Source organism: Nerophis lumbriciformis, linkage group LG23 (assembly GCF_033978685.3).
Source record: "Nerophis lumbriciformis linkage group LG23, RoL_Nlum_v2.1, whole genome shotgun sequence".
NCBI lineage: Eukaryota > Metazoa > Chordata > Actinopteri > Syngnathiformes > Syngnathidae > Nerophis > Nerophis lumbriciformis.
Genome location: NC_084570.2, coordinates 10,476,317 through 10,500,426, shown reverse-complemented (window position 1 = coordinate 10,500,426; position 24,110 = coordinate 10,476,317). Strand labels below are relative to the sequence as shown.

The window sequence follows — 24,110 nt, the reverse complement described above, 5'->3', positions numbered from 1 at the left end:
AGCGTTTTGTTCAGGAGAGAACACACAGAAGATACTACAAATAATAACAGAAGAAATTAACAAATTAAAAAGATGGTTTGACAAAAACAGACTATCGTTGAATCTCAGTAAAACTAAAATAATGCTATTTGGTAACAGTAGAAGAGAAAGTCAAACACAAATACAAATAGACGGAATAAAAATTGAAAGAGTAAATGAAACCAAATTTCTAGGTATAATGATTGATGATAAGTTGAACTGGAAATCTCACGTAAAAAATATACAACATAAAGTAGCAAGAAACACGTCAATAATGAATAAAGCAAAACATGTTCTAGACAAAAAATCACTTCATATTCTCTACTGCTCACTAGTGTTACCATATCTGAGTTATTGTGCAGAAATATGGGGAAATAATTACAAAAGTACACTTCATTCATTAACGGTGTTACAAAAAAGATCAGTTAGAATAATACATAATGTTGGATATAGAGAACACACAAATCCTTTATTTATTGAATCAAAGATACTGAAATTCTACGACATAGTGAATTTGCAAACAGCTAAAATTATACACAAAGCAAACTATAACCTGCTACCCAAGAATATACAATAATTCTTCTCAAAAAAAGAGGAGAAATATAATCTTAGGGAGAAATGTAATTTAAAACATTTGTATGCATGTACAACACTTAAGACCTTCAGTATATCAGTATGTGGAATTAAATTATGGAATGGATTAAGCAAAGCAATCAAACAATGTACTAATATGATCCACTTCAAGAAACTCTTCAAACTTAAAGTGTTTACAAAGTACAAAGAAGAAGAACCATGATAAACATTCTGATTTTATTTAACTCATCCATTCTTTCATTCTTTCACTCACAAAATAATCTTACTTATCTCAACATATGAAATGTAACTTACTTCACCAATTATTATTTATTTACTTATTTTATTGTGATTACTTATGGAGTATATTGTGAATAAATTGAGAACAGGAAGTGAACAAAAGTTTTAGCAACTGTTATGTAAAAGAAAAGGGGTAGGATTAAATAAGCTCTGCTTCTTCCTACTCCTTTTCGAACATGTTGAAAAGAGAAACTGGAGATTGTGATGTATCACGTTGTATACTTGCATGTTCGAAATAAACTCAAACTCAAAACTTACAGCGTCCACAAAGTACATCTGTTCTTGACATGACAATCAACAATGTCCACACAAAGAAGGATAGCAACAATGTAAATAGTCTTGCTTGCTAACACAAAGCAGGTGTGCGGAATAGCGCTCAAAGGAAGACATGAAACTGCTACAGGAAAACACCAACATAGGAGCGCAAGACAAGAACTAAAACACTACACAGGAAAACACCAACAAACTCAAAATAAGGCACGGCGACCTGGTCGAGTTTCATTTTTTAATGTTTTCTGCTGGTGGTGTGCCTCCGGATATTTTAATGAGAAAAATGTGCCTTGCCTCAAAAAAGGTTGAAAAACACTGTTCTAAACTAAATGCCTATTTGTTAACTTTATAGAGCCGACTCCCAGCGCCGGATTCTTTGTCATTAAGCTGTGTGTGACTGTAGATGCGGAGTTGGTGAGTCCATGTTTATGAAAATATATTACCGTATTTTTCGGAGTATAAGTCGCACCGGAGTATAAGTCGCACCTGCCGAAAATGCATAATGAAAAAGGAAAAATACATATACAAGTCGCACTGGAGCCCGGCCAAACTATGAAAAAAACTGACTTATAGTCCGAAAAATATGGTAGTCTATCTTCCATTGTTTCATTGCAACAGTCTTTGTGGCATATTTCTCAATCGTCCATATACAAGGTATATGACTTGGACCAATGATAACTATTGTGTATTGAATGTACTTTTGATTGTATTTGATAATAAGCCATAACCACAACACCAGGGGGAGCTCCACTAACCACGTTAAACCCAGATTCCGATCTAACAAAGGTCTTAACTCATTCTCTTTCTATGCCACATCAATGTGGAATGCGCTCCCAACAGGCATAAAAGAAAGGGCATCTCTATCCTCCTTCAAAGCCGCAATAAAAGTACACCTCCAGGCAACTTCAACCCTAAACTAACACCCTCCCCGGATTATTAATAATCAAATGTAAACAATCAAATGTAGATACTTTTCTTATGCCTTCTGATCTCTCTCTCTCTCTCTATGTCCACTACTTGCTGTACATATCCTACCAAGTCAGACCTACTCTGTTTCATTATCCATTTCTCTGTTCTCAATTGTTGATGACTGATGAAAACAACCAAACCTAACCCCCCCCCCCCCCCCCCTCCACACCCCGAATTGTAAATAATGTAAATAATTCAATGTATACACCCTGATGATTATCTTGTGTGATGACTGCATCATGAATCAATTTAAGTGGACCCCGACTTAAACAAGTTGAAAAACGTATTCGGGTGTTACCATTTAGTGGTCAATTGTACAGAATATGTACTTCACTGTGCAACCTACTAATAAAAGTCTCAATCAATCAATCAATCAAGCACGTTTAGTGCACTGACCAAATTGTATAGGTCATATTTATGCTGCTAATGGTTATTTTAGCACTTAATTGCATATTGTGATTCTGACATGTATGTTGATTTATATTGTACAATATTGAGGAAAAAACTAGAACCTGTTCTGAAAACTTTATAATGCAATTAGTGTTATTTAATGAAGATATTTGATTTGTGTACACATTGATTTATAAGGATGGTCCTGGTTCTTACACAGGCCAGGCTTCTCTTTATGATGGCGAGCTAAGGAAAAAAAAGCATCTATACTATAAGCCGCAGATATCTACCGGTAGGAAAGAACTTTTAAATGTTTTTTTGCATACCTTCATTTCTTCCAAACTGTGCCTGTCACACAGTAGTAAAATGGCTGATCAAACAAAACAGAAGTCATCATCATTACCTTTTGCACTATATTAATTTATATTATTATGTGTTGTCAACTTTGTACTTTTTTATGTCATTGCCATAAATAAATAAATAAATGGGAAAAAAAAGAAAAATCATTATGGACCCACTAGCTGCTGAAGCTAGCTCTCCAATCAACTAAACAGACTCAATAACTCCAAGGTGACATTCTGGTAAATTTACGAAACTGAAACAATACAAAACGAATGCCGTTAATAATACTAACACAGACATTTATAATCGTGTTAGCATATTCGCTAATGCTAACAACGGTTGATTACATTACTATAGCACGTACAAATATGCATGAAAACACTCCTATAGACATAACACATGGGACGGTTTAGTAAGTATGAATTGTTTTAGTTGTATTGCAAAGCTTACAAATGTTGCTTGGAGTGATGAATGAAGAATCCTTTGGACGGTTTTAAATCCGGTTCAAGGCATGAAACAGGCAGTACATTTTCAAACCGCACCACCTGCAGTGCGCAAACTCGTCTAAAAGATGGCGCCGTAGCACAATAAATAACAGACCTTTTCAGTGTCTCTGTCGGTGTTCTATGAAAACTATTTGTTGAGTACAAAACATAATGGCTGTTAGCGAAAAAAAGTCCATAAATTAGCTGCACCGTTTTATAAGCCGCAGGATGCAAAGCGTAGGGAAAAAAAGCGTGGTTTGTAGTCTTGAAAATACGGTAATAAATATATCATGGCCAAAGATACAAATGTCATTCTCCTGCGCCGTGCCACCGCCACAAATAGATTGCAATCAATTGGGAAACACTGATATCCATTGCACGTTAAAAGAACAAGGTTGCTTAGGAGGAAAAATACCTGTCTGAGCCAGATAAAAAAATGGGACAGTTGCAAGATTATCTAATTGAAATGGGTTTCAAACTAGAGAACCATATGCAGCCTTGCACGCTGCCAAGGTCACGCTTTCAGTTTTTGGCAATTTATTAAAAGCATGTGCAGCACCCAGTCATGTCTGACCGTGAGTCTAAAGCAAGCATGCGGATCACAGTCCAGAACCGTGTAAGCATTCCAGACAAGAGGTGAGCTTCCACAGGTGAAGTGCAAGCTTTATCACGGCAAATGGGGTATTAATGAACTCAATTTAGATTTTAATCACGATGTCCAGACCGTTTTTTTTGTTTTGTTTTCTTTTAGCACAATTACAGTTTGGTGATGGATTGACGATGCCCGCTGTATAATGGATGAAAGGGAATCAATAATGGTTCGCAGGGGAACTGCACCTAATCATCATTTGTCCATTCAACTGTCTCACATCCAGTTATCTCTTTTAAACAACCCTTCACGCCGTCTTTCCTCCCACAGTCGCCAAGGTGCTATTCCTCTGCTCTTCCCAGCATCGCCGTACAATGTCTGTTACCAGGGAAATTCCCATCTGCACGTTGGCATGACAACAGTCTCGTGATTCCACAGTGTTCCAGCAGAAGGGTATTCCCCCATCCGCGCATACACACACACACACACACACACACACACACACACACACACACACACACACACACACACACACACACAGTGGTGTGATTCGCGCCGCTCCTTTGTGCAGCCGTAGTGGTGTGACACGTCATATTGTCATTGTTCATTGCAGCCTGCATACATTTTGGGTGTGACACATGGCAACACCATCGCGTCTGCGTCACTACGATGTCAGAAATGGCATTCCTGTGCGGACAGAAACAACACTGAAGAAAAAGGCGCATCATCGGCACACCCCATCTTTAGGCTGACGCTTGTCTTTGTCCAATGTGGTCTGTCTACTATTGATTGTGCACACCTGCGTATTATTATGCACCGATTTATAGTCAGGGGAACGCTGCCCAGACAATCCGTCCATCACAGTAATGACATTTAGTAGGGGTGTAACGGTACACAAAAATTTCGGTTCGGTACGTACCTCGGTTTAGAGGTCACGGTTCAGTTAATTTTCGATACAGTAAGAAAACAATAAAATATAAATGTTTTGGTTATTTATTTACCAAATTTGTAAACAATGGCATAACATACATATACACACAGGGTCCATTGCCAGGGTTAATGTGGTCAACATATATAAAATAAAAACTAAATAAGATAAGGCTCAGAATGATTTCTTAACAAAACCTTTCGACATATAAAGTGCTTTTTTTTGATTGATTGATTGAGACTTTTATTAGTAGATTTCACAGTACAGTTCATATTCCGTACAATTCAAATCAAATCAAATCAACTTTATTTATGACCACTAAATGGTAACACCCCAATAAATTTTAACGTTAATCAACATTAAACTGCCTCAAGTTGTTGCTCAGATTAAATAAAATGACAAAACTTTCTACATATAAAAAGTGCAACATTAAACAGTTTCAAGTCAACTCAGCCTCAGATTAACTTTTCTTCCCCCCCCCCAGCCTGGCTAACTTGGCAGTAAGAGGATATATGGGCTCATTGTTTTTCCACTATAGAAGTGGGTCAAAATCTAGTTTTTAATGCAATATGGACTTATATCTGCTGCTATAAAAACATTTGTTATTGCTTTAGCCCTGCCTGACTCGCCGAGGAGAGGCAACTTGAATACGGTGGTGATGCTTCAAAAGGGTTAGCATGTGCTATGAAAGTAGCGTATGTGTGTGTGTGGCCCTTTAATATGTGACAGCATGTGATGTGAGTGTGTGAGGGAGCGGTAGCGTGAGTGCGTGGAGTGGCTAGTGTTTTGTTGGATTGGCTGTGTGCAAGACCTCAATAAAGCCACGATTTGCAACTAATCGCCGGACTCGTCATTTACCCTGGAGCCCGGAGCTGTAGAGACCCACTGCCAGGTACAGTGAAGGGTGTTGCCCCTGAGAATACATCGGCCCTGGAGGAGTGTGTCCGACTACGGTCTGGGAGCCAGAAGCAGGAAAGGTGCAACACATGTTTGACGTGTTGTCAGAAGCAGCTGCTGAAAAATGTCGGCAAACCCTCCATTGTTGTATCGCACAGCCAAAGTGTTCCCAAACGGGAGATCTTAATGAGGCAGGAGGGTCTTCAAGCTCTAGCTTTTCGGTACACCTCCGAACCGAACCGAAACCCCCGTACCGAAACGGTTCAATACAAATACACGTTCCGTTACACCCCTAACATTTAGACAACCAAGCCATTCAACATTTTCCAACACATACATGCTCAAGTTAGTCAATTCCCGAAGTCAAATATATAAACCCAAAAATATTGGACTGAGGTTTACTCTCAACTTCTAATCTTTCCTTCACAAAACCTCTGGAAGACAGTCTGAGACGTTGGCAAATTCCGCACAAACACCCAGAACCGAGCTGGTGAACGTTGCCAAGATTTTGCCGACAGCTCTCGCAGCTGTGTGTGTGTGTGTGTGTTTGTGTTTGTTGGGGTGGGGGCGAAAGAGCTGGAGGGAGCGATGGAGAGATCAGAAGCAAAGAGGGAGGATTAGAGTTAAGGGAAATGTGGTAGATAGATGATGGAGGGGAGAACGTTGTCGTCTTTGCTTCAAGAAAGGGAGGTATAGGGATGTAAAGATCTAATGATGAGAAGGGGGATTTGAATAAAACGCAGCGAGATGAGAAAATATGTAAGACAGGGGTTTCCATTTGTGGCTTTCTGCTCTTTTTCTTTTTTGTTGCCCTTCAGCACATTTGAAAAACACAGTTACAAAAAAAACAAAAAACAAAACAAAAATGGGGGTGAAATCAATCAATCAATCAATCAATCAATCAATCAATCAAAGTTTACTTATATAGCCCTTAATCACAAATGTCGCAATGGGAACAACGTGAAACCCTGGAAGGGACCACTGATGTGGGGACCCCCCCGGGTGACCGGTGCAATGGATGAGAGTGGACACGGTTAATAAAGTGCGAGTCCAGTCCATAGTGGGGCCAGCAGGGGATCCTCTTGCATGTAGATTAGTCGGAGCGCCGACTGATGCATGAGGAGTGGTCCAGACTTCATAAATCATTGAAGTATTGAAGTCTATTACAAATATATGTAACTTTTTACTGTACTCAAACTGGGGCTACATCTAGTGATAGAAGAGAGAATCACTTAATTAAATATTCAAACACAGTGTGACTGTTCAAACTGCGTGTAATGTTACAGTTAGGGCTGGGCAATATGGACGAAAAAGTATATCTCAATATATTTTTACTTAAACTCGACATTCGATATATATCTCGAGATGTTCTTCAGTGAAAGTATAAATATAAAGATATTCATTTTTGAGTGACATTCAGTGAAATTGAAGTGAATGACAACTGTACTGTAAACAGTCAGTGGCACTTTTATTAACCCAGTTAGTCAAGTTGGGTATTAACAGCACAGAAAATAAACTGTTTAAGTAGCACAGAATTACATAACAAATAAAATAGAAAAATATTATTTCTACGTAAAATAAATAACGTAGCTGTGCAAATAATACAAAATGTATCAAACTCAGATAAAAAAATACATTTGCAGGCAGGTACTTTTTAATTCCCAGTGGGCGATGTAATGGACTGTCACACACGTACGCCCTATCTTGCCTCTGATTGGCCTGTCCCTAACCAATCGTGACTCATCATAGTAAACAACCAACCAATCATGGATGTTCTTATACATGCAAGCACATCTTGGAAGCAAGGTAAGGGGAGGGGTTTAGTAGCCCATGGAGGGGGAGCGTGGGAGAACAGGAACACAACAAATAAGCGGCGTTTGGTAATTTTAACGTGAAATAAATTATATAGATATTCCGATATTTTCATAATTCATATCTTGTTCAAAAGTGTATCGATATATCTTACAAACTCAAAATATCGCCCAACCCTACAGTGGCCAGAAATATTAAACATACTTGTTAAATAAAATCTCTGCCTTGTTTTAATGATTACTTAGGCTTACTAAGCTACTGTATTTTAATGCTGTTCATTATGGTGGTATTTGGAGAGCCAAGTGTTTTCTGAGGTGGTACTTGGTGAAAAAAGTTTGAGAACCACTGGCGGAATGGATTGAGTTTTTTGTTTTTGTATTAGCTGGTACACGTTGAAAAAGTCTGTGGACACCCCTGATTTTAAGACTTGATGGAGGTCAGCACTTGGCTTAGATAAATGACATGCTTCCATTCCCAACAGGACTTTGAAGCATATTAAAGAATGCGGGTCTTACCAGTCCAAACTACACTGCGTACTTAAGTCCCTGGTTGTACAGTGCTGTCCAAAATCACAATATTTGTCCTCTTCTTCTTCTCTCCTTTTTAACGGTGAATTGCAACCACCGGAGTCGATCCCTCCCCTTCTACTAAGTACCCAAGATGGCGATGATTGAGGGTGGTTAGCGTCCATTGCTGCACACTCACCGTTTGGGGCGTGCTGAGTGCACTGCATTCAATCTGAAGTAGGGCTGTGCAATATAGAAAAGACATAAAACGAAAAAAAGAAAAGAAAAAAAAAGAAATAGCGTCTGGAGACACGTTTCCTATAGCCGGTGTTCTGGCGAGACGTGTTCCCCATTGGAATTTATGCACCCCTTGCTTCTGCACATGAATCTGAATCAAGGGAATGTGCAAATGTAACATTAGTACAGTAGTTACACTAAATAACACTTTATTTATAGATTGTGTCATTAAATATTAGGGCAGTGAATTTTTGGGCACCACATGATTCGATTTGATTCTTGGGGGCAATGATTTGATTCAGAATCGATTCTTGATTCAAAATCAATACTTTAACAACATTGGGTGCCACTTCCCTGATTAACTACATTCCTCAAACTAGACAACCAGCTCTGATTAATTTCTATATTACTTAAAAGAAAACTGGTTTTGTTAAATACAATTATCAAACAAAAAAAGAAGTATCCCGCACTTCTCATTTTTAAAGTGTTTGTGTATATGTATATATATATATATATATATATATTTATTTATTTTTTTAAACAATTTTAGAATTTTTGTAATCAATTAAAAAACGCTACAAGCAAGAATCGCGATTCATTTGAAAATAAATCATTTTGAGACCCGTATTAAATATACTTGTTTGACATGACAAACAATCAAATGTATGATTAAGTCAGTGCTTCTCGAATATTTTCGGTTACGCCCCCTTAGAAAAAAGAAAATGTTTCGGACCGATTCCGATATCAACCAATACCGATATACAGTCGTGGAATTAACACATCATAATGCCTAATTTTGTTGTGATGCCCCGCTGGATGCATTAAACAATGTAACAAGGTTTTCCAAAATTAATCAACTCAAGTTATGGAAAAAAATGCCAACATGGCACTGCCATATTTATTATTGAAGTCACAAAGTGCATAATTTTTTTTTAACATGCCTCAAAACAGCAGCTTGGAATTTGGGACATGCTCTCCCTGAGAGAGCATGAGAAGGTTGAGGTGGGCGGGGTTGGGGGGGGGGCGGAGTTGAGGTGGGGGAGTAGGAGGTAACGGGCGGTGTATATTGTAGCGTCCCGGAAGAGTTAGTGCTGCAAGGGGTACTGGGTATTTGTTCTGTTGTGTTACGGTGCGGATGTTCTCCCGAAATGTGTTTGTCATTCTTGTTTGGTGTGGGTTCACAGTGTGGCGCATATTTGTAACAGTGTTAAAGTTGTTTATACGGCCACCCTCAGTGTGACCTGTATGGCTGTTGACCAAGTATGCATTGCCTTTAATTGTGTGTGTGAAAAGCCGTAGATATTATGTGACTGGGCCGGCACGCAAAGGCAGTGCCTTTAAGGTTTATTGGCGCTCTGTACTTCTCCCTACGTCCATGTACACAGTGGTGTTTTAAAAAGTCATACATTTTACTTTTTGAAACAGATACCGATAATTATAAAACTGATACCCATAATTTCCGATATTACATTTTAAAGCATTTATCGGCCGATATCGGCAGTCCGATATTATCTGACATCCCTAGTAAATAGCCTTGCTTGCTAACACAAAGCAGGTGCGGGAATAGCGCTCAAAGGAAGACCTGAAACCGCTACAGGAAAACACCAATAAAACAGGAAAGGCCACCAAAATAACGCAAGACAAGAACTAAAGCACTACACACAGGAAAACACCAACAAACTCAAAATAAGGCACGACAACATCGAGAGGAGCCAGAAGTATAGAAGTTAACGGTATTCATTATTATTCATTGTTTGGAAAAAGTGTTAAAGACAAATATTTGTGTTTTTGGTCATTATTAGTATCAACGTGTAGCTCTATTTTTCCTTTTTTTTATGCTTTTTTAATTGTGCCAAATAAAAACAGCCACATTTAATGGGTGGCCCACATGTCATCAATTGAACACCCGCACTTGACCTTTGATACATTTAATCGTTTGTCGTGCAAAACATGTATAATAAATGACAAAAAATGCAAAAGCCCCAAGTGGAGGAGTTCAAGTACCTCGGAGTCTTGTTCACGAGTGAGGGAAGAGTGGATCGTGACATCGACAGGCGGATCGGTGCGGCGTCTTCAATATTGTGGACGCTGTATCGATCCGTTGTGGTGAAGAAGGAGCTGAGCCGGAAGGCAAAGCTCTCAATTTACCGGTCGATCTACGTTCCCATCATCACCTATGGTCATGAGCTTTGGGTTATGACCGAAAGGACAAGATCACGGGTACAAGCGGCCAAAATTAGCTTCCTCCACCGGGTGGCGGGGCTCTCCGTTAGAGATAGGGTGAGAAGCTCTGTCATCCGGGAGGAGCTCAAAGTAGAGCCGCTGCTCCTCTACATCGAGAGGAGCCAGATGAGGTGGTTCGGGCATCTGGTCAGGATGTCACCCGAACGCCTCCCTAGGGAGGTGTTTCGGGCACGCCCGACCGGTAGGAGGCCACGGGGAAGACCCAGGACACGTTGGGAAGACTAGTGATGGGTCTGGCAACACCGATGCATCGGCGCATGCGTCGAGCTCATAGAGCAAAACCCTGTGTCTGTGAGCGTACCGCTTTTAGAAAGTCACGTGACCGATCATGAGCTGTTTCGGTCATGTGACCGATACGCGAACTGTGTCGCACTGACGCCTCCTCTGTGCCCTGTGAGCGGGTCTTTTCTACAGTCGGAGAAATAATAACTAAGAAGAGAAATCGTCTAAAATGTAATACGTTGGAAAAACTGTTTTTTTTTTATAAAAATGCGTAAAAAAAATAAAAATAAAAATTCCCAGCCCACAAGCATCCTCATTCACAACATGTTCTCTTAGATTTCCATGTTATGATACATGTTCACTAGAGATGTCCGATAATATCGGCCTGCCGATATTATCAGCCGATAAATCTGTTAAAATGTAATATCGGAAATTATCGGTATCGGTTTTTGTATTATTGGTTTTATTTTTATTTTTTATTAAATCAACATAAAAAACAAGATACACTTACAAAAAATTGTAATGCATCAAATTGCATATCTTTTAAACATTTATATCTGCTCATGCAACAAATATACTATTAACATTTTTTTGTAAACATAGAAATAAATACTTATTGATAGTTATCCATCAATTTGTCCAGAAAAATCTAATAATAAAAAGCATTGACAACTGTATAATAATATCATAATTAATGCTGTCAAATGGTTATTTTTTAAAACCAGATTAATCACACTTTACAATTTGAATTAGTCATGATTAATCACAGGTTATTACTTGCTTGCATACTTTTAATTAACCTAAAGACCCCAATGTTCACATTATTTATTGACTGTATCTAAAAAAGATACAAATATTTTTTTATTTAAATGAAGATATGAAATAATCCTAAATGAAATAGAATGACTTGATTTATATTATTATATATACTAGGTCATAAAATCAGTGTCAGTTGAGTCGGTCCATTCGGTTGCCTGTAGGGATTTTTAATGTCCAGCAAATGTCAGTATTTAGTGACACAGTATCGATGTGTCGAAACGCTTCATGACACCTCATCAACCCATCACTAGGGAAGACTATGTCTCCCGGCTGGCCTGGGAACGCCTCGGGATCCCCCGGGAGGAGCTGGACGAAGTGGCTGGGGAGAGGGAAGTCTGGGCTTCCTTGCTTAGGCTACTGCCCCCGCGACCCAACCTCGGATAAGCGGAAGAAGAAGGCTGGATTGGTTGATGGACCTGGTGGAGTTTAATTTTTTTTAACGTTTTCTGCTGGTGGTTTTTTTTTAATGACAAAAATGTGCCTTGCCTTGAAAAAGGTTGAAAAACACTGTACTAGGGCATGGCTGTGCGTGTGTGCGTCCACAGGAGAGGAAATGGACGAATTGATCAATTGTGATCGTGCAAAATTGGTGTGGGTGCGCGCTTACTATGCGTGAAAGTGTCCAAATGCGTGCAATGCGCGTAAACCTACATTGGTTGCGTCTGTGTGCGCGCGCGCGCGTCAGTGTGTGCGTGCGTGTGTGTGTGTGCGTGTGTGTGTGTGTGTGTGTGTGTGTGTGCGTGTGTATACGTGTCCCGCGCGCACCTTGTCTCCGTAGCCTTCTCTTCTTTAAGCCGAATATCCGGACTTTGGAGAAGATGTCGACCAGGTTCCCGTTGCACAGCCCCGGCTTTTTGCCGGGGCTCTTCCTCCGCCGGTGCGGGGTGGGTCGGTGAGCGTGTTGCTCCCTCGCCTGCCGCTTCTGGCGGATCAAGCCGCTGGCGATGGCCGCTGCCATGTCCCCGCCGACACAAAAGCACAGCCGTCTCCGTCCGTGTCTCCGGTCTTGTGTCCTCCGGAGTGTCTCGGAGCGCAGACGATACCGCGCCCCACCGTCTCGGCGTCGGCGGCTACGACGTTCCCATTGCTTCACAGTCCGAGGTGTTCACGTCACGGACAACCGGCCATTGGCTTTCACCGCACAGCTGTTTACCTGTCCGTCACGTCCCGTCGCCCCCCGTCTGTCAGTCACACGGCAGCGGCGCTCAATAAACGGCTCGCCCGCTTCATTTCAGCGGTATAATTCGCCTCCACCATCTTCTAAAATCTTCTTTAAAAAAAGCGTCTTCTCCGCCACCGGAAAGCGTCCGTTTGTGCTCGGCTGAAAAGGGCGCGAGGCGCGCGTGCCGCCTCCAGCCGCTCCAGGTGTGTCAAATTAGCGTGAGTCAGACACAGCCTCGACCGGAAATGGAGCCGCTGGACTTTCAAAGTTAAACACGAATAAACCCGATAAGTGGGCAATTTAACTACAAACCTAATCATCTTTACATAGCTTCTTTATAGATTTTGAGTTGAAAGTTCCTATATTAACATGGCACTGCCATATTTATTATTGAAGTCACAAAGTGCTTTTTTTTTTTTAACATGCCTCAAAACAGCAGCTTGGAATTTGGGACATGGTCTCCCTGAGAAAGCATGAGGAGGTTGAGGTGGGCGGGGTTGAGGTGGGGGGAGGTATAGAGGGTAGCGGGGGTGTATATTGTAGCGTCCCGGAAGAATTGGTGCTGCAAGGAGTTCTGGGTATTTGTTCTGTTGTGTTTATGTTGTGTTACGGTGCGTATGTTCTCCCGAAATGTGTTTGTCATTCTTGTTTGGTGTGGGTTCACAGTGTGGCGCATATTAGTAACAGTGTTAAAGTTGTTTATACGGCCACCCTCAGTGTGACCTGTTTGAGCGGTTTAATTCGCCTCCCCCATGGCGGACAGTAGTCTTCTTAAAGAAAAAAAAAAAGCGTCTTCTCCGCCACCGGAAAGCGTCCGTTTGCTCTCGGCTGAAAAGGGCGCAAGGCGCGCGTGCCGCCTCCAGCCGGTCCAGGTGTGTCAAATTAGCGTGAGTCAGACACAGCCTCGACCGGAAATGGAGCCGCTGGACTTTCAAAGTTAAACACGAATAAACCCGATAAGTGGGCAATTTAACTACAAACCTAATCATCTTTACATAGCTTCTTTATAGTTTTTATGTTGAAAGTTCCTATATTAACATGGCACTGCCATATTTATTATTGAAGTCACAAAGTGCATTATTTTTTTTTAACATGCCTCAAAACAGCAGCTTGGAATTTGGGACATGGTCTCCCTGAGAGAGCATGAGGAGGTTGAGGTGGGCGGGGTTGAGGTGGGGGGAGGTATAGGGGTTAGCGGGGGTGTATATTGTAGCGTCCCGGAAGAATTAGTGCTGCAAGGGGTTCTGGGTATTTGTTCTGTTGTGTTTATGTTGTGTTACGGTGCGGATGTTCTCCCGAAATGTGTTTGTCCTTCTTGTTTGGTGTGGGTTCACAGTGTGGCGCATATTAGTAACAGTGTTAAAGTTGTTTATACGGCCACCCTCAGCGTGACCTGTTTGAGCGGTTTAATTCGCTTCCCCTATGGCGGACAGAAGTCTTCTTAAAGAAAAAAAAAGCGTCTTTTTCACCACCGGAAAGCGTCCGTTTGTGCTCGGCTGAAAAGGGCGCGAGGCGCGCGTGCCGCCTCCAGCCGCTCCAGGTGTGTCAAATTAGCGTGAGTCAGACACAGCCTCGACCAGAAATGGAGCCGCTGGACTTTCAAAGTTAAACACGAATAAACCCGATAAGTGGGCAATTTAACTACAAACCTAATCATCTTTACATAGCTTCTTTATAGTTTTTATGTTGAAAGTTCCTATATTAACATGGCACTGCCATATTTATTATTGAAGTCACAAAGAGCATTATTTTTTTTAACATGCCTCAAAACAGCAGCTTGGAATTTGGGACATGGTCTCCCTGAGAAAGCATGAGGAGGTTGAGGTGGGGGGAGGTATAGGGGGTAGCGGGGTGTATATTGTAGCGTCCCGGAATAATTAGTGCTGCAAGGGGTTCTGGGTATTTGTTCTGTTGTGTTTATGTTGTGTTATGGTGCGGATGTTCTCCAGTAATGTGTTTGTCATTCTTGTTTGGTGTGGGTTCACAGTGTGGCGCATATTAGTAACAGTGTTAAAGTTGTTTATACGGCCACCCTCAGTGTGACCTGTTTGAGCGGTTTAATTCGCTTCCCCTATGGCGACTGTAGTCTTCTTAAAGAAAAAAAAGAAGCGTCTTCTCCGCCACCGGAAAGCGTCCGTTTGTGCTCGGCTGAAAAGGGCGCGAGGCGCGCGTGCCGCCTCCAGCCGCTCCAGGTGTGTCAAATTAGCATGAGTCAGACACTGCCTCGACCGGAAATGGAGCCGCTGGACTTTCAAAGTTAAACACGAATAAACCCGATAAGTGGGCAATTTAACTACAATGTTATGATCCGCTGCCCGGATCATATTTCTGTTTGGGTTTTCTGTTAGTCTTGGACTCATTTTGTTCCTGTCTGTGCACCTTTGAGTTGGTTACCATAGTTACTTATTAATTCCACCTGCCGCTTGTGTTTCTGACGCGCACCTGTTGTAATCACAGACGCTATTTAAGCCCACCTTTGTTCATCACTCGTTCTGCTTTCTTTGTTTTTGCATCACGCGACTGCCACGTAAGTTCGTTCTTGTTTCCTAGACTCAGCTAAGTTCCATAGTTTGTGCTAAGTGTTAGCCTTAGCTGCCAGTGCGTTCGGCACCTCTTCCTGTCGGTTTGTTTTCTGTTTTGTACCAGTTTTGTGTTATTTTATTATTAAATCAAGTTATTACCTGCAAGTCCTGTGCGGATTCGTCCCTTGCATCTTGGGAGAACAAACCCCCGCATCACCATGCGCACCACACGTGACATACAAACCTAATCATCTTTACATAGCTTCTTTATAGTTTTTATGTTGAACGTTCCTATATTAACATGGCACTGCCATATTTATTATTGAAGTCACAAAGTGCTTTTTTTTTTTTAACATGCCTCAAAACAGCAGCTTGGAATTTGGGACATGGTCTCCCTGAGAAAGCATGAGGAGGTTGAGGTGGGCGGGGTTGAGGTGGGGGGAGGTATAGAGGGTAGCGGGGGTGTATATTGTAGCGTCCCGGAAGAATTAGTGCTGCAAGGGGTTCTGGGTATTTGTTCTGTTGTGTTTATGTTGTGTTACGGTGCGGATGTTCCCCCGAAATGTGTTTGTCCTTCTTGTTTGGTGTGGGTTCACAGTGTGGCGCATATTAGTAACAGTGTTAAAGTTGTTTATACGGCCACCCTCAGTGTGACCTGTTTGAGTGGTTTAATTCGCTTCCCCTATGGCGACTGTAGTCTTCTTAAAGAAAAAAAAGAAGCGTCTTCTCCGCCACCGGAAAGCGTCCGTTTGTGCTCGGCTGAAAAGGGCGCGAGGCGCGCGTGCCGCCTCCAGCCGCTCCAGGTGTGTCAAATTAGCGTGAGTCAGACACTGCCTCGACTGGAAATGGAGCCGCTGGACTTTCAAAGTTAAACACGAATAAACCCGATAAGTGGGCAATTTAACTACAATGTTATGATCCGCTGCCCGGATCATATTTCTGTTTGGGTTTTCTGTTAGTCTTGGACTCATTTTGTTCCTGTCTGTGCACCTTTGAGTTGGTTACCATAGTTACTTATTAATTCCACCTGCCGCTTGTGTTTCTGACGCGCACCTGTTGTAATCACAGACGCTATTTAAGCCCACCTTTGTTCATCACTCGTTCTGCTTTCTTTGTTTTTGCATCACGCGACTGCCACGTAAGTTCGTTCTTGTTTCCTAGACTCAGCTAAATTCCATAGTTTGTGCTAAGTGTTAGCCTTAGCTTCCAGTGCGTTCGGCACCTCTTCCTGTCGGTTTGTTTTCTGTTTTGTACCAGTTTTGTGTTATTTTATTATTAAATCAAGTTATTACCTGCAAGTCCTGTGCGGATTCGTCCCTTGCATCTTGGGAGAACAAACCCCCGCATCACCATGCGCACCACACGTGACATACAAACCTAATCATCTTTACATAGCTTCTTTATAGTTTTTATGTTGAAAGTTCCTATATTAACATGGCACTGCCATATTTATTATTGAAGTCACAAAGTGCATTATTTTTTTTTAACATGCCTCAAAACAGCAGCTTGGAATTTGGGACATGGTCTCCCTGAGAGAGCATGAGGAGGTTGAGGTGGGCGGGGTTGAGGTGGGGGGAGGTATAGGGGTTAGCGGGGGTGTATATTGTAGCGTCCCGGAAGAATTAGTGCTGCAAGGGGTTCTGGGTATTTGTTCTGTTGTGTTTATGTTGTGTTACGGTGCGGATGTTCTCCCGAAATGTGTTTGTCCTTCTTGTTTGGTGTGGGTTCACAGTGTGGCGCATATTTGTAACAGTGTTAAAGTTGTTTATACGGCCACCCTCAGCGTGACCTGTTTGAGCGGTTTAATTTGCCTCCCCCATGGCGGACAGTAGTCTTCTTAAAGGAAAAAACAAAGCGTCTTCTCCGCCACCGGAAAGCGTCCGTTTGTGCTCGGCAGAAAGCCGCTCCAGGTGTGTCAAATTAGCGCGAGTCAGACACTGACTGAAGAATGAAGCCGCTGGACTTTCAAAGTTAAACACGAATAAACCCGATAAGTGGGTAATTTCACTACAAACCTAATCATAGAATCACAGAATATTATTCTTCCATCTGCTCCTTTCTGATCATGGAAATGTATAAGAAACAACAACAACAAAAAAACAATTAAAGTGTCAACTGTACATGGCTTGTATATATGCATTTTCATAAAAGGAATAAAAAGAAGGGGCAGCACGGTGGAAGAGGGGTTGGTGCGTCTGCCTCACAATACGAAGGTCTTGAGTAGTCCTGAGTTTAATCCCGGGCTCGGGATCTCTCTGTTTGGAGTTTGCATGTTCTCCCCGTGACTGCGTGGGTTCCCTCCGGGTACTCCAGCTTCCTCCCACCTCCAAAGACATGCACATGGGGATAGGTTGATTGGTAACACTAAAATTGTCCCTAGTGTGTGAATGTTGTCTGTCTATCTGTGTTGGCCCTGTGATGAGGTGGCGACTTGTCCAGGGTGTACACCACCTTCCGCCCGTATGTAGCTGAGATAGGCTCCAGCACCCCCTCGACACCCTGAATGGAACAAGCGGTAGAAAATGGATGGATGGATGGGCATTAGCTTTGGGCACCTGGTGCTGATTAAACTCAATCTAAGTCACGCACAGGGTATGATCAGTGGTGTGCCGTGGTGGCCTAACATAACCAGAAATCATGATCATAATTAAAGATTAAATTATTTTGGTAACACTTTAGTATGGGGAACATATTCACCATTAATTAGTTGCTTATTAACATGCAAATTAGTAACATATTGGCTCTTAATTAGTCATTATTAAGTACTTATTAATGCTTTATTCTGCATGGCCTTATTATACAACCAGTAAGCCATTAACTAAGAGTCTTCCCTCAATAACCTCAGAATTATTGCTTATTAGTAACCCTAACCCTAACCCTTATATGTTCCCCGAGTGTTAGAATAACTCTAAATTTAGTCTGTGTATAGAATATGTTCTCCATACTAAAGTGTTACCATATTTTTTTGTATTTACTTTCCTTAAATATCTAAAAGTATTCATATTCTCTTCATGTCATATTATGCTTCTTCCAGCGCTGTTGTTTTTAGTTTCAGTTTGTGTCCAATCAGAATTCAGCTATCTTATGTTGCCATGCTATACGTAATCTGCTAGACGCCTTCAGAATCAACAATGAGGGCGTCCGTGCATTGTAAGCGATCGGGGACATACAGTTGATAGACAGTTGCGATAGCCAATCAGATCACGAGTTGTAGTCAGTAAGGCCTTCTAGCTGGCCTAAGGTTGAACGTGACATTTACGCGTCCTGTGATTGGATACTCATCAGGACCGTTAGTGGATGAATTTGAGAACACATAGAGTTGATAGACAGTTGCGATAGCCAATCAGATCACAAGTTCTTGACAGTAGCCTGTCCAAGTAGCCTGATGTTAACGAGACTGTGATTGAATACTCGCTTGTCATTCCAAAGTGAGTATCCATTCTCAAGTTTCAATTTACCGGAAGCGGGAAGTGTTGCGCCGTAGCCAGACCGGGATAGCAGAGAAGGAGAACAAAACGTTGATTAGGTGGCAGATTTTACATTTGCAAGGCCATTTTCAAGAAGGATATTTCAAAGACAAACTACACCTTGTGAGACAATTTCCGTCAACCCCAGAAGCTGTTCTGGCGATGAAATGCTCGCCATTTCCACTCGAATAAGGCATCGACAAGGGCCACCGCTGATTTATACGGCGTCGAATAGGTCCTACTAATTGTGAGTTCAAATATTAAATGTTTTCCCTTTTAATATGTTTTTTGTAGAGATGTCCGATAATGGTTTTTTGCCAATATCCGATATTCCGATATTGTCCAACTCTTAATTACCAATACCGACATATACAGTTGTGGAATTAAGAGATTAATATGCCTAATTTTGTTGTGATGCCAAGCTGGATGCATTAAACAATGTAACAAGGTTTTACAAAATAAATCAACTCAAGTCATGGAAAAAAATGCCAACATGGCACTGCTATATTTATTATTGAAGTCACAAAGTGCATTATATTTTTTAACATGCCTCAAAACAGCAGCTTGGAATTTGGGACATGCTCTCCCTGAGAGAGCATGAGGAGGTTGAGCTGGGCGGGGTTTGGGGGGGGGGGGGGCGGGATTAAGGTGGGGGGGTAGGGAGTAGTGGGGTAGTGGGAGTGTATATTGTAGCGTCCCGGAAGAGTTAGTGCTGCAAGGGGTTCTGGGTATTTGTTCTGTTGTGTTTATGTTGTGTTACGGTGCGGATGTTCTACCGAAATGTGTTTGTCATTCTTGTTTGGTGTGGGTTCACAGTGTGGCGCATATTTGTAACAGTGTTAAAGTTGTTTATACGGCCACCCTCAGTGTGACCTGTATGGCTGTTGACCAAGTATGGATGGCATTCACTTGTGAGTGTGTTAAAAGCTGTAGATATTATGTGACTGGGCCGGCACGCAAAGGCAGTGCCTTCAAGGTTTATTGGCGCTCTGTACTTCTCCCTACTTCCGTGAACACAGCGACGTTCTAAAAAGTCACAAATTTAACTTTTTGAAACCGATACCGATAATTTTTTAAACCGATACCGGACGATATTATCGGCAGTCCGATATTATCGGACATCCCTAGTTTTTTGCAATTTTAATTTTGACAGTACCACATAAGATATGTTTTAATTGTTGATGCATTTTAATAGATTTTTAAATGCGACAGAAAATAACCCGTTTTTGTACACTGTTGATGTGTTTCAATGCCGTCGGGCCGTAAATGTGTTCCTGTATAGTATTTCTCCAGCAATGGTCATGTGGTGACATCAATGATGGTGTTTTGAGAGGTAATCTTTGAAGTCGGACATCACTGAAGGCCTAGGTGGGAAACGCACGGCCCGCCACTAGGTATGATGGTTTTATGGATGTATGTTATATTGTCTTTATATTCTAGCGAGTTAATCTATTTTTTGGGGGGGAATTGAGGGGATAATAATGATGCGTTCAAGAGTCTTACTGCCTGAGGGAAGAAGCTGTTACAGAACCTGGAGGTTCTGCTACGCAGGCTGCGGAACCTCTTTCTAGAGTCCAGTGAAAACAGTCCTTGGTGGGGGTGGGAGGAGTCTCTGCAGATTTTCTGAGCCCTGGTCAGGCAGCGGCTTTTTGCAATCTCCTGGATAGGAGGAAGAGGAACACTCTAAGCCCTGGAACACTCTGCCCCTCAATGTTCGAACTGCTCCCACAGTGGAGTGTTTTAAGTCTCGTCTTAAGACCCACTTTTATTCTCCGGCTTTTAACACTACGTGAGTTGTGTGGTCCTCTGTGGTTTTAAATTTGTACAAACCCCGTTTCCATATGAGTTGGGAAATTGTGTTAGATGTAAATATAAACGGAATACAATGATTTGCAAATCATTTTCAACCCATATTCAGTTGAATATGCTACAAAGACAACATATTTGATGTTCAAACTGATAAACATTTTTTTTTTGCAAATAATCATTAACTTTAGAATTTGATGCCAGCAACACGTGACAAAGAAGTTGGGAAAGGTGGCAATAAATACTGATAAAGTTGAGGAATGCTCATCAAACACTTATTTGGAACATCCCACAGGTGAACAGGCAAATTGGGAACAGGTGGGTGCCATTATTGGGTATAAAAGTAGATTCCATGAAATGCTCAGTCATTCACAAACAAGGATGGGGCGAGAGTCACCACTTTGTCAACAAATGCGTGAGCAAATTGTTGAACAGTTTAAGAAAAACCTTTCTCAACCAGCTATTGCAAGGAATTTAGGGATTTCACCATCTACGGTCCGTAATATCATCAAAGGGTTCAGAGAATCTGGAGAAATCACTGCACGTAAGCAGCTAAGCCCGTGACCTTCGATCCCTCAGGCTGTACTGCATCAACAAGCGACATCAGTGTGTAAAGGATATCACCACATGGGCTCAGGAACACTTCAGAAACCCACTGTCAGTAACTACAGTCGGTCGCTACATCTGTAAGTGCAAGTTAAAACTCTACTATGCAAGGCGAAAATCGTTTATCAACAACACCCAGAAACGCCGTCGGCTTCGCTGGGCCTGAGCTCATCTAAGATGGACTGATACAAAGTGGAAAAGTGTTCTGTGATCTGACGAGTCCACATTTCAAATAGTTTTTGGAAACTGTGGACGTCATGTCCTCCGGACCAAAGAGGAAAAGAACCATCCGGATTGTTATAGGCGCAAAGTTGAAAAGCCAGCATCTGTGATGGTATGGGGGTGTATTAGTGCCCAAGACATGGGTAACTTACACATCTGTGAAGGCGCCATTAATGCTGAAAGGTACATAAATGTTTTGGAGCAACATATGTTGCCATCTAAGCGCCGTCTTTTTCATGGACGCCCCTGCTTATTTCAGCAAGACAATGCCAAGCCACGTGTTACATCAATGTGGCTTCATAGTAAAAGAGTGTGGGTACTAGACTGGCCTGCCTGTAGTCCAGACCTGTCTCCCATTGAAAATGTGTGGCGCATTATGAAGCCTAAAATACCACAACGGAGACCCCCGGACTGTTGAACAACTTAAGCTGTACATCAAGCAAGAATGGGAAAGAATTCCACCTGAGAAGCTTAAAAAATGTGTCTCCTCAGTTCCCAAACGTTTACAGAGTGTTGTTGAAAGGAAAGGCCATGTAACACAGTGGTGAGCATGCCCTTTCCCAACTAATTTGGCACGTGTTGCAGCCATGAAATTCTAAGTTAATTATTATTTGCAAAAAAAAAATAAAGTTTATGAGTTTGAACATTAAATATCTTGTCTTTGTAGTGCATTCAATTGATTATGGGTTGAAAAGGATTTGCAAATCATTGTATTCCGTTTGTATTTACATCTAACACAATTTCCCAACTCATATGGAAACGGGGTTTGTATTTCTATTTGTTGTTTTAATTAGTTTTACCCTTTAAAATAGTTTTTCATCATATTTATTATTATATTCATTTGTTTTGTTTTTAATTCAGTCATTGGTGGAGTTAAGGATAGTGTTTGAATCTTTTTTTAATATTTTTGTGCAGCACTTTGGAAACATTTTTTTGTTGTTTAAATGTGCTATATAAATAAAGTGGATTGAATTGGATTGGATTTCAAATGCCAAACGCGACTACTTACTAACGTTTTATTGTGAAAGTAACAAACCGGATGTCCTGGTAATTGACGTTCGAGTGCTGCTGGAGCCACGCGCCGAGCGAGCGCCTCACACACTCTTTTACAAAAAAAAAAAAACAGCTCGTCATCCTGGGCTTGACCGCTCCAACATAAACCAGAAAAGATCTCAAATGAATGATTCAAACCGAGTGGACAATGAAAAATGAGTTTAAAAAAGTGTTTTATAGATCATTGTGGTTTAATTGTCTCTAAAGCAGGTGATGGCAACACGTGTGTGTCATCGTTGGCACGCGCTGCCGAACCAATGGCGCACAAGTTATACAATGACGTCATCAAAACGCTTGCTCAAAGCAACAGTGCATTGATTTATGACCAAATATTATTTTGCCAAGTTAATATCTAATTAACAATTCTAATAATTGCACCTGAATGCTTTCATAGAGTATGATGATTTTTTTTTTAATTGGCCCAAACAAAAGCAGTGCAGTGAAATGGAAATTGGGCAAATCATTTGTACTTGCAGGGATGAAAGAATGCAAACAAAGTAATTTTATTGAGTTTAGAGCTAGTTTGTTTGAAATGACTAGGAAACTACTTTTAGGGTGTACAACATTTGGTATGTTGTTTTGATCATGGGAGAAAAGGGGATGATTTATGTTGATAATCAGTAATATGAGTAGAGAGGTCCGATAAAATCGGCCTGCATCGGCCGATAAATGCTTTAAAATGTAATATCGGAAATTATCGGTATCAAAATGATCGGTATCGGTTTCAAAAAGTAAAATTCATGACTTATTAAAAACGCTGCTGTGTACACGGACTGCCTTTGCGTGCCGGCCCAGTCACATAATATATGCGGCTATCACACACACACACAAGTGAATGCAAAGCATACTTGATCAACAGCCATACAGGTCACACTGAGGGTGGCCGGATAAACAACTTTAACACTGTTACAAATATGCGCCACACTGTGAACCCACACCAAACACATTTCAAGAGAACATCCGCACCGTAACACAACATAAACACATCAGAACAAATACCCAGAACCCCTTGCAGCACTAACTCTTCCGGGACATTACAATATGCACCCCCCCTACCACCAAACCCCGAACCTCGCCCACCTCAAACCCGCCTTTGTGACTTCAATAATAAATATGGCAGTGCCATGTTGGCACTTTTTTCCATAACTGGAGTTGAAGTTGTTCTCTTATTTTGGAAAACCTTGTTTTTGATTGATTGATCGAAACTTGTATTAGTAGATTGCACAGTACAGTACATATTCCAGACAATTGACCACTAAATGGTAACACCTGCATACATTTTTCAACTTGTTTAAGTCGGGGTCCACGTTAATCGATTCATGGTAAAGTTACATTGTTTAATGCATCCAGCGGGGCATCACAACAAAATTAGGCATAATAATGTGTTAATTCCACGACTGTATATATCGGTATCGGTTGATATCGGAATCGGTAATTAAGAGTTGGACATAATCGGAATATCGGCAAAAAAGCCATTATCGGATATCTCTAATTATGAGTATTATCTTTAGAAATGTCCCAATATCAAAGCAACAGCCACACCTGCTGGGTTCGAGATATATGTTTTATTTCCTCAAAATGGAGAAGACTAGACTGACATTGAATGGTTGTTCTACAAAATTCCAAGGAGTATTGGGTGCTTTCCTAGATGTAAAATAAACTAATCTACAA

The 24,110-nt window shown here is 41.3% G+C and overlaps 1 protein-coding gene across 3 annotated transcripts in view; it reads right to left on the bottom strand.

Annotated features, from left to right (window-relative positions):
- Nucleotides 1–24,110, bottom strand: part of LOC133622412 (fibroblast growth factor 14-like) — a 178,775-nt gene that overhangs the window by 86,738 nt on the left and 67,927 nt on the right. For 2 of the 3 annotated variants that reach the window (XM_061985141.1, XM_061985142.2), the window contains exon 1: nucleotides 12,367–12,998. The exons of the other annotated variant lie outside the window; for it this stretch is intronic. In XM_061985141.1, coding sequence (XP_061841125.1) covers nucleotides 12,367–12,559 — 193 coding nt within the window. In that variant the 5' untranslated portion in view covers nucleotides 12,560–12,998. Of the gene's footprint in view, nucleotides 1–12,366; nucleotides 12,999–24,110 lie in introns of those variants that run through there. 3 annotated transcript variants of the gene reach the window in all.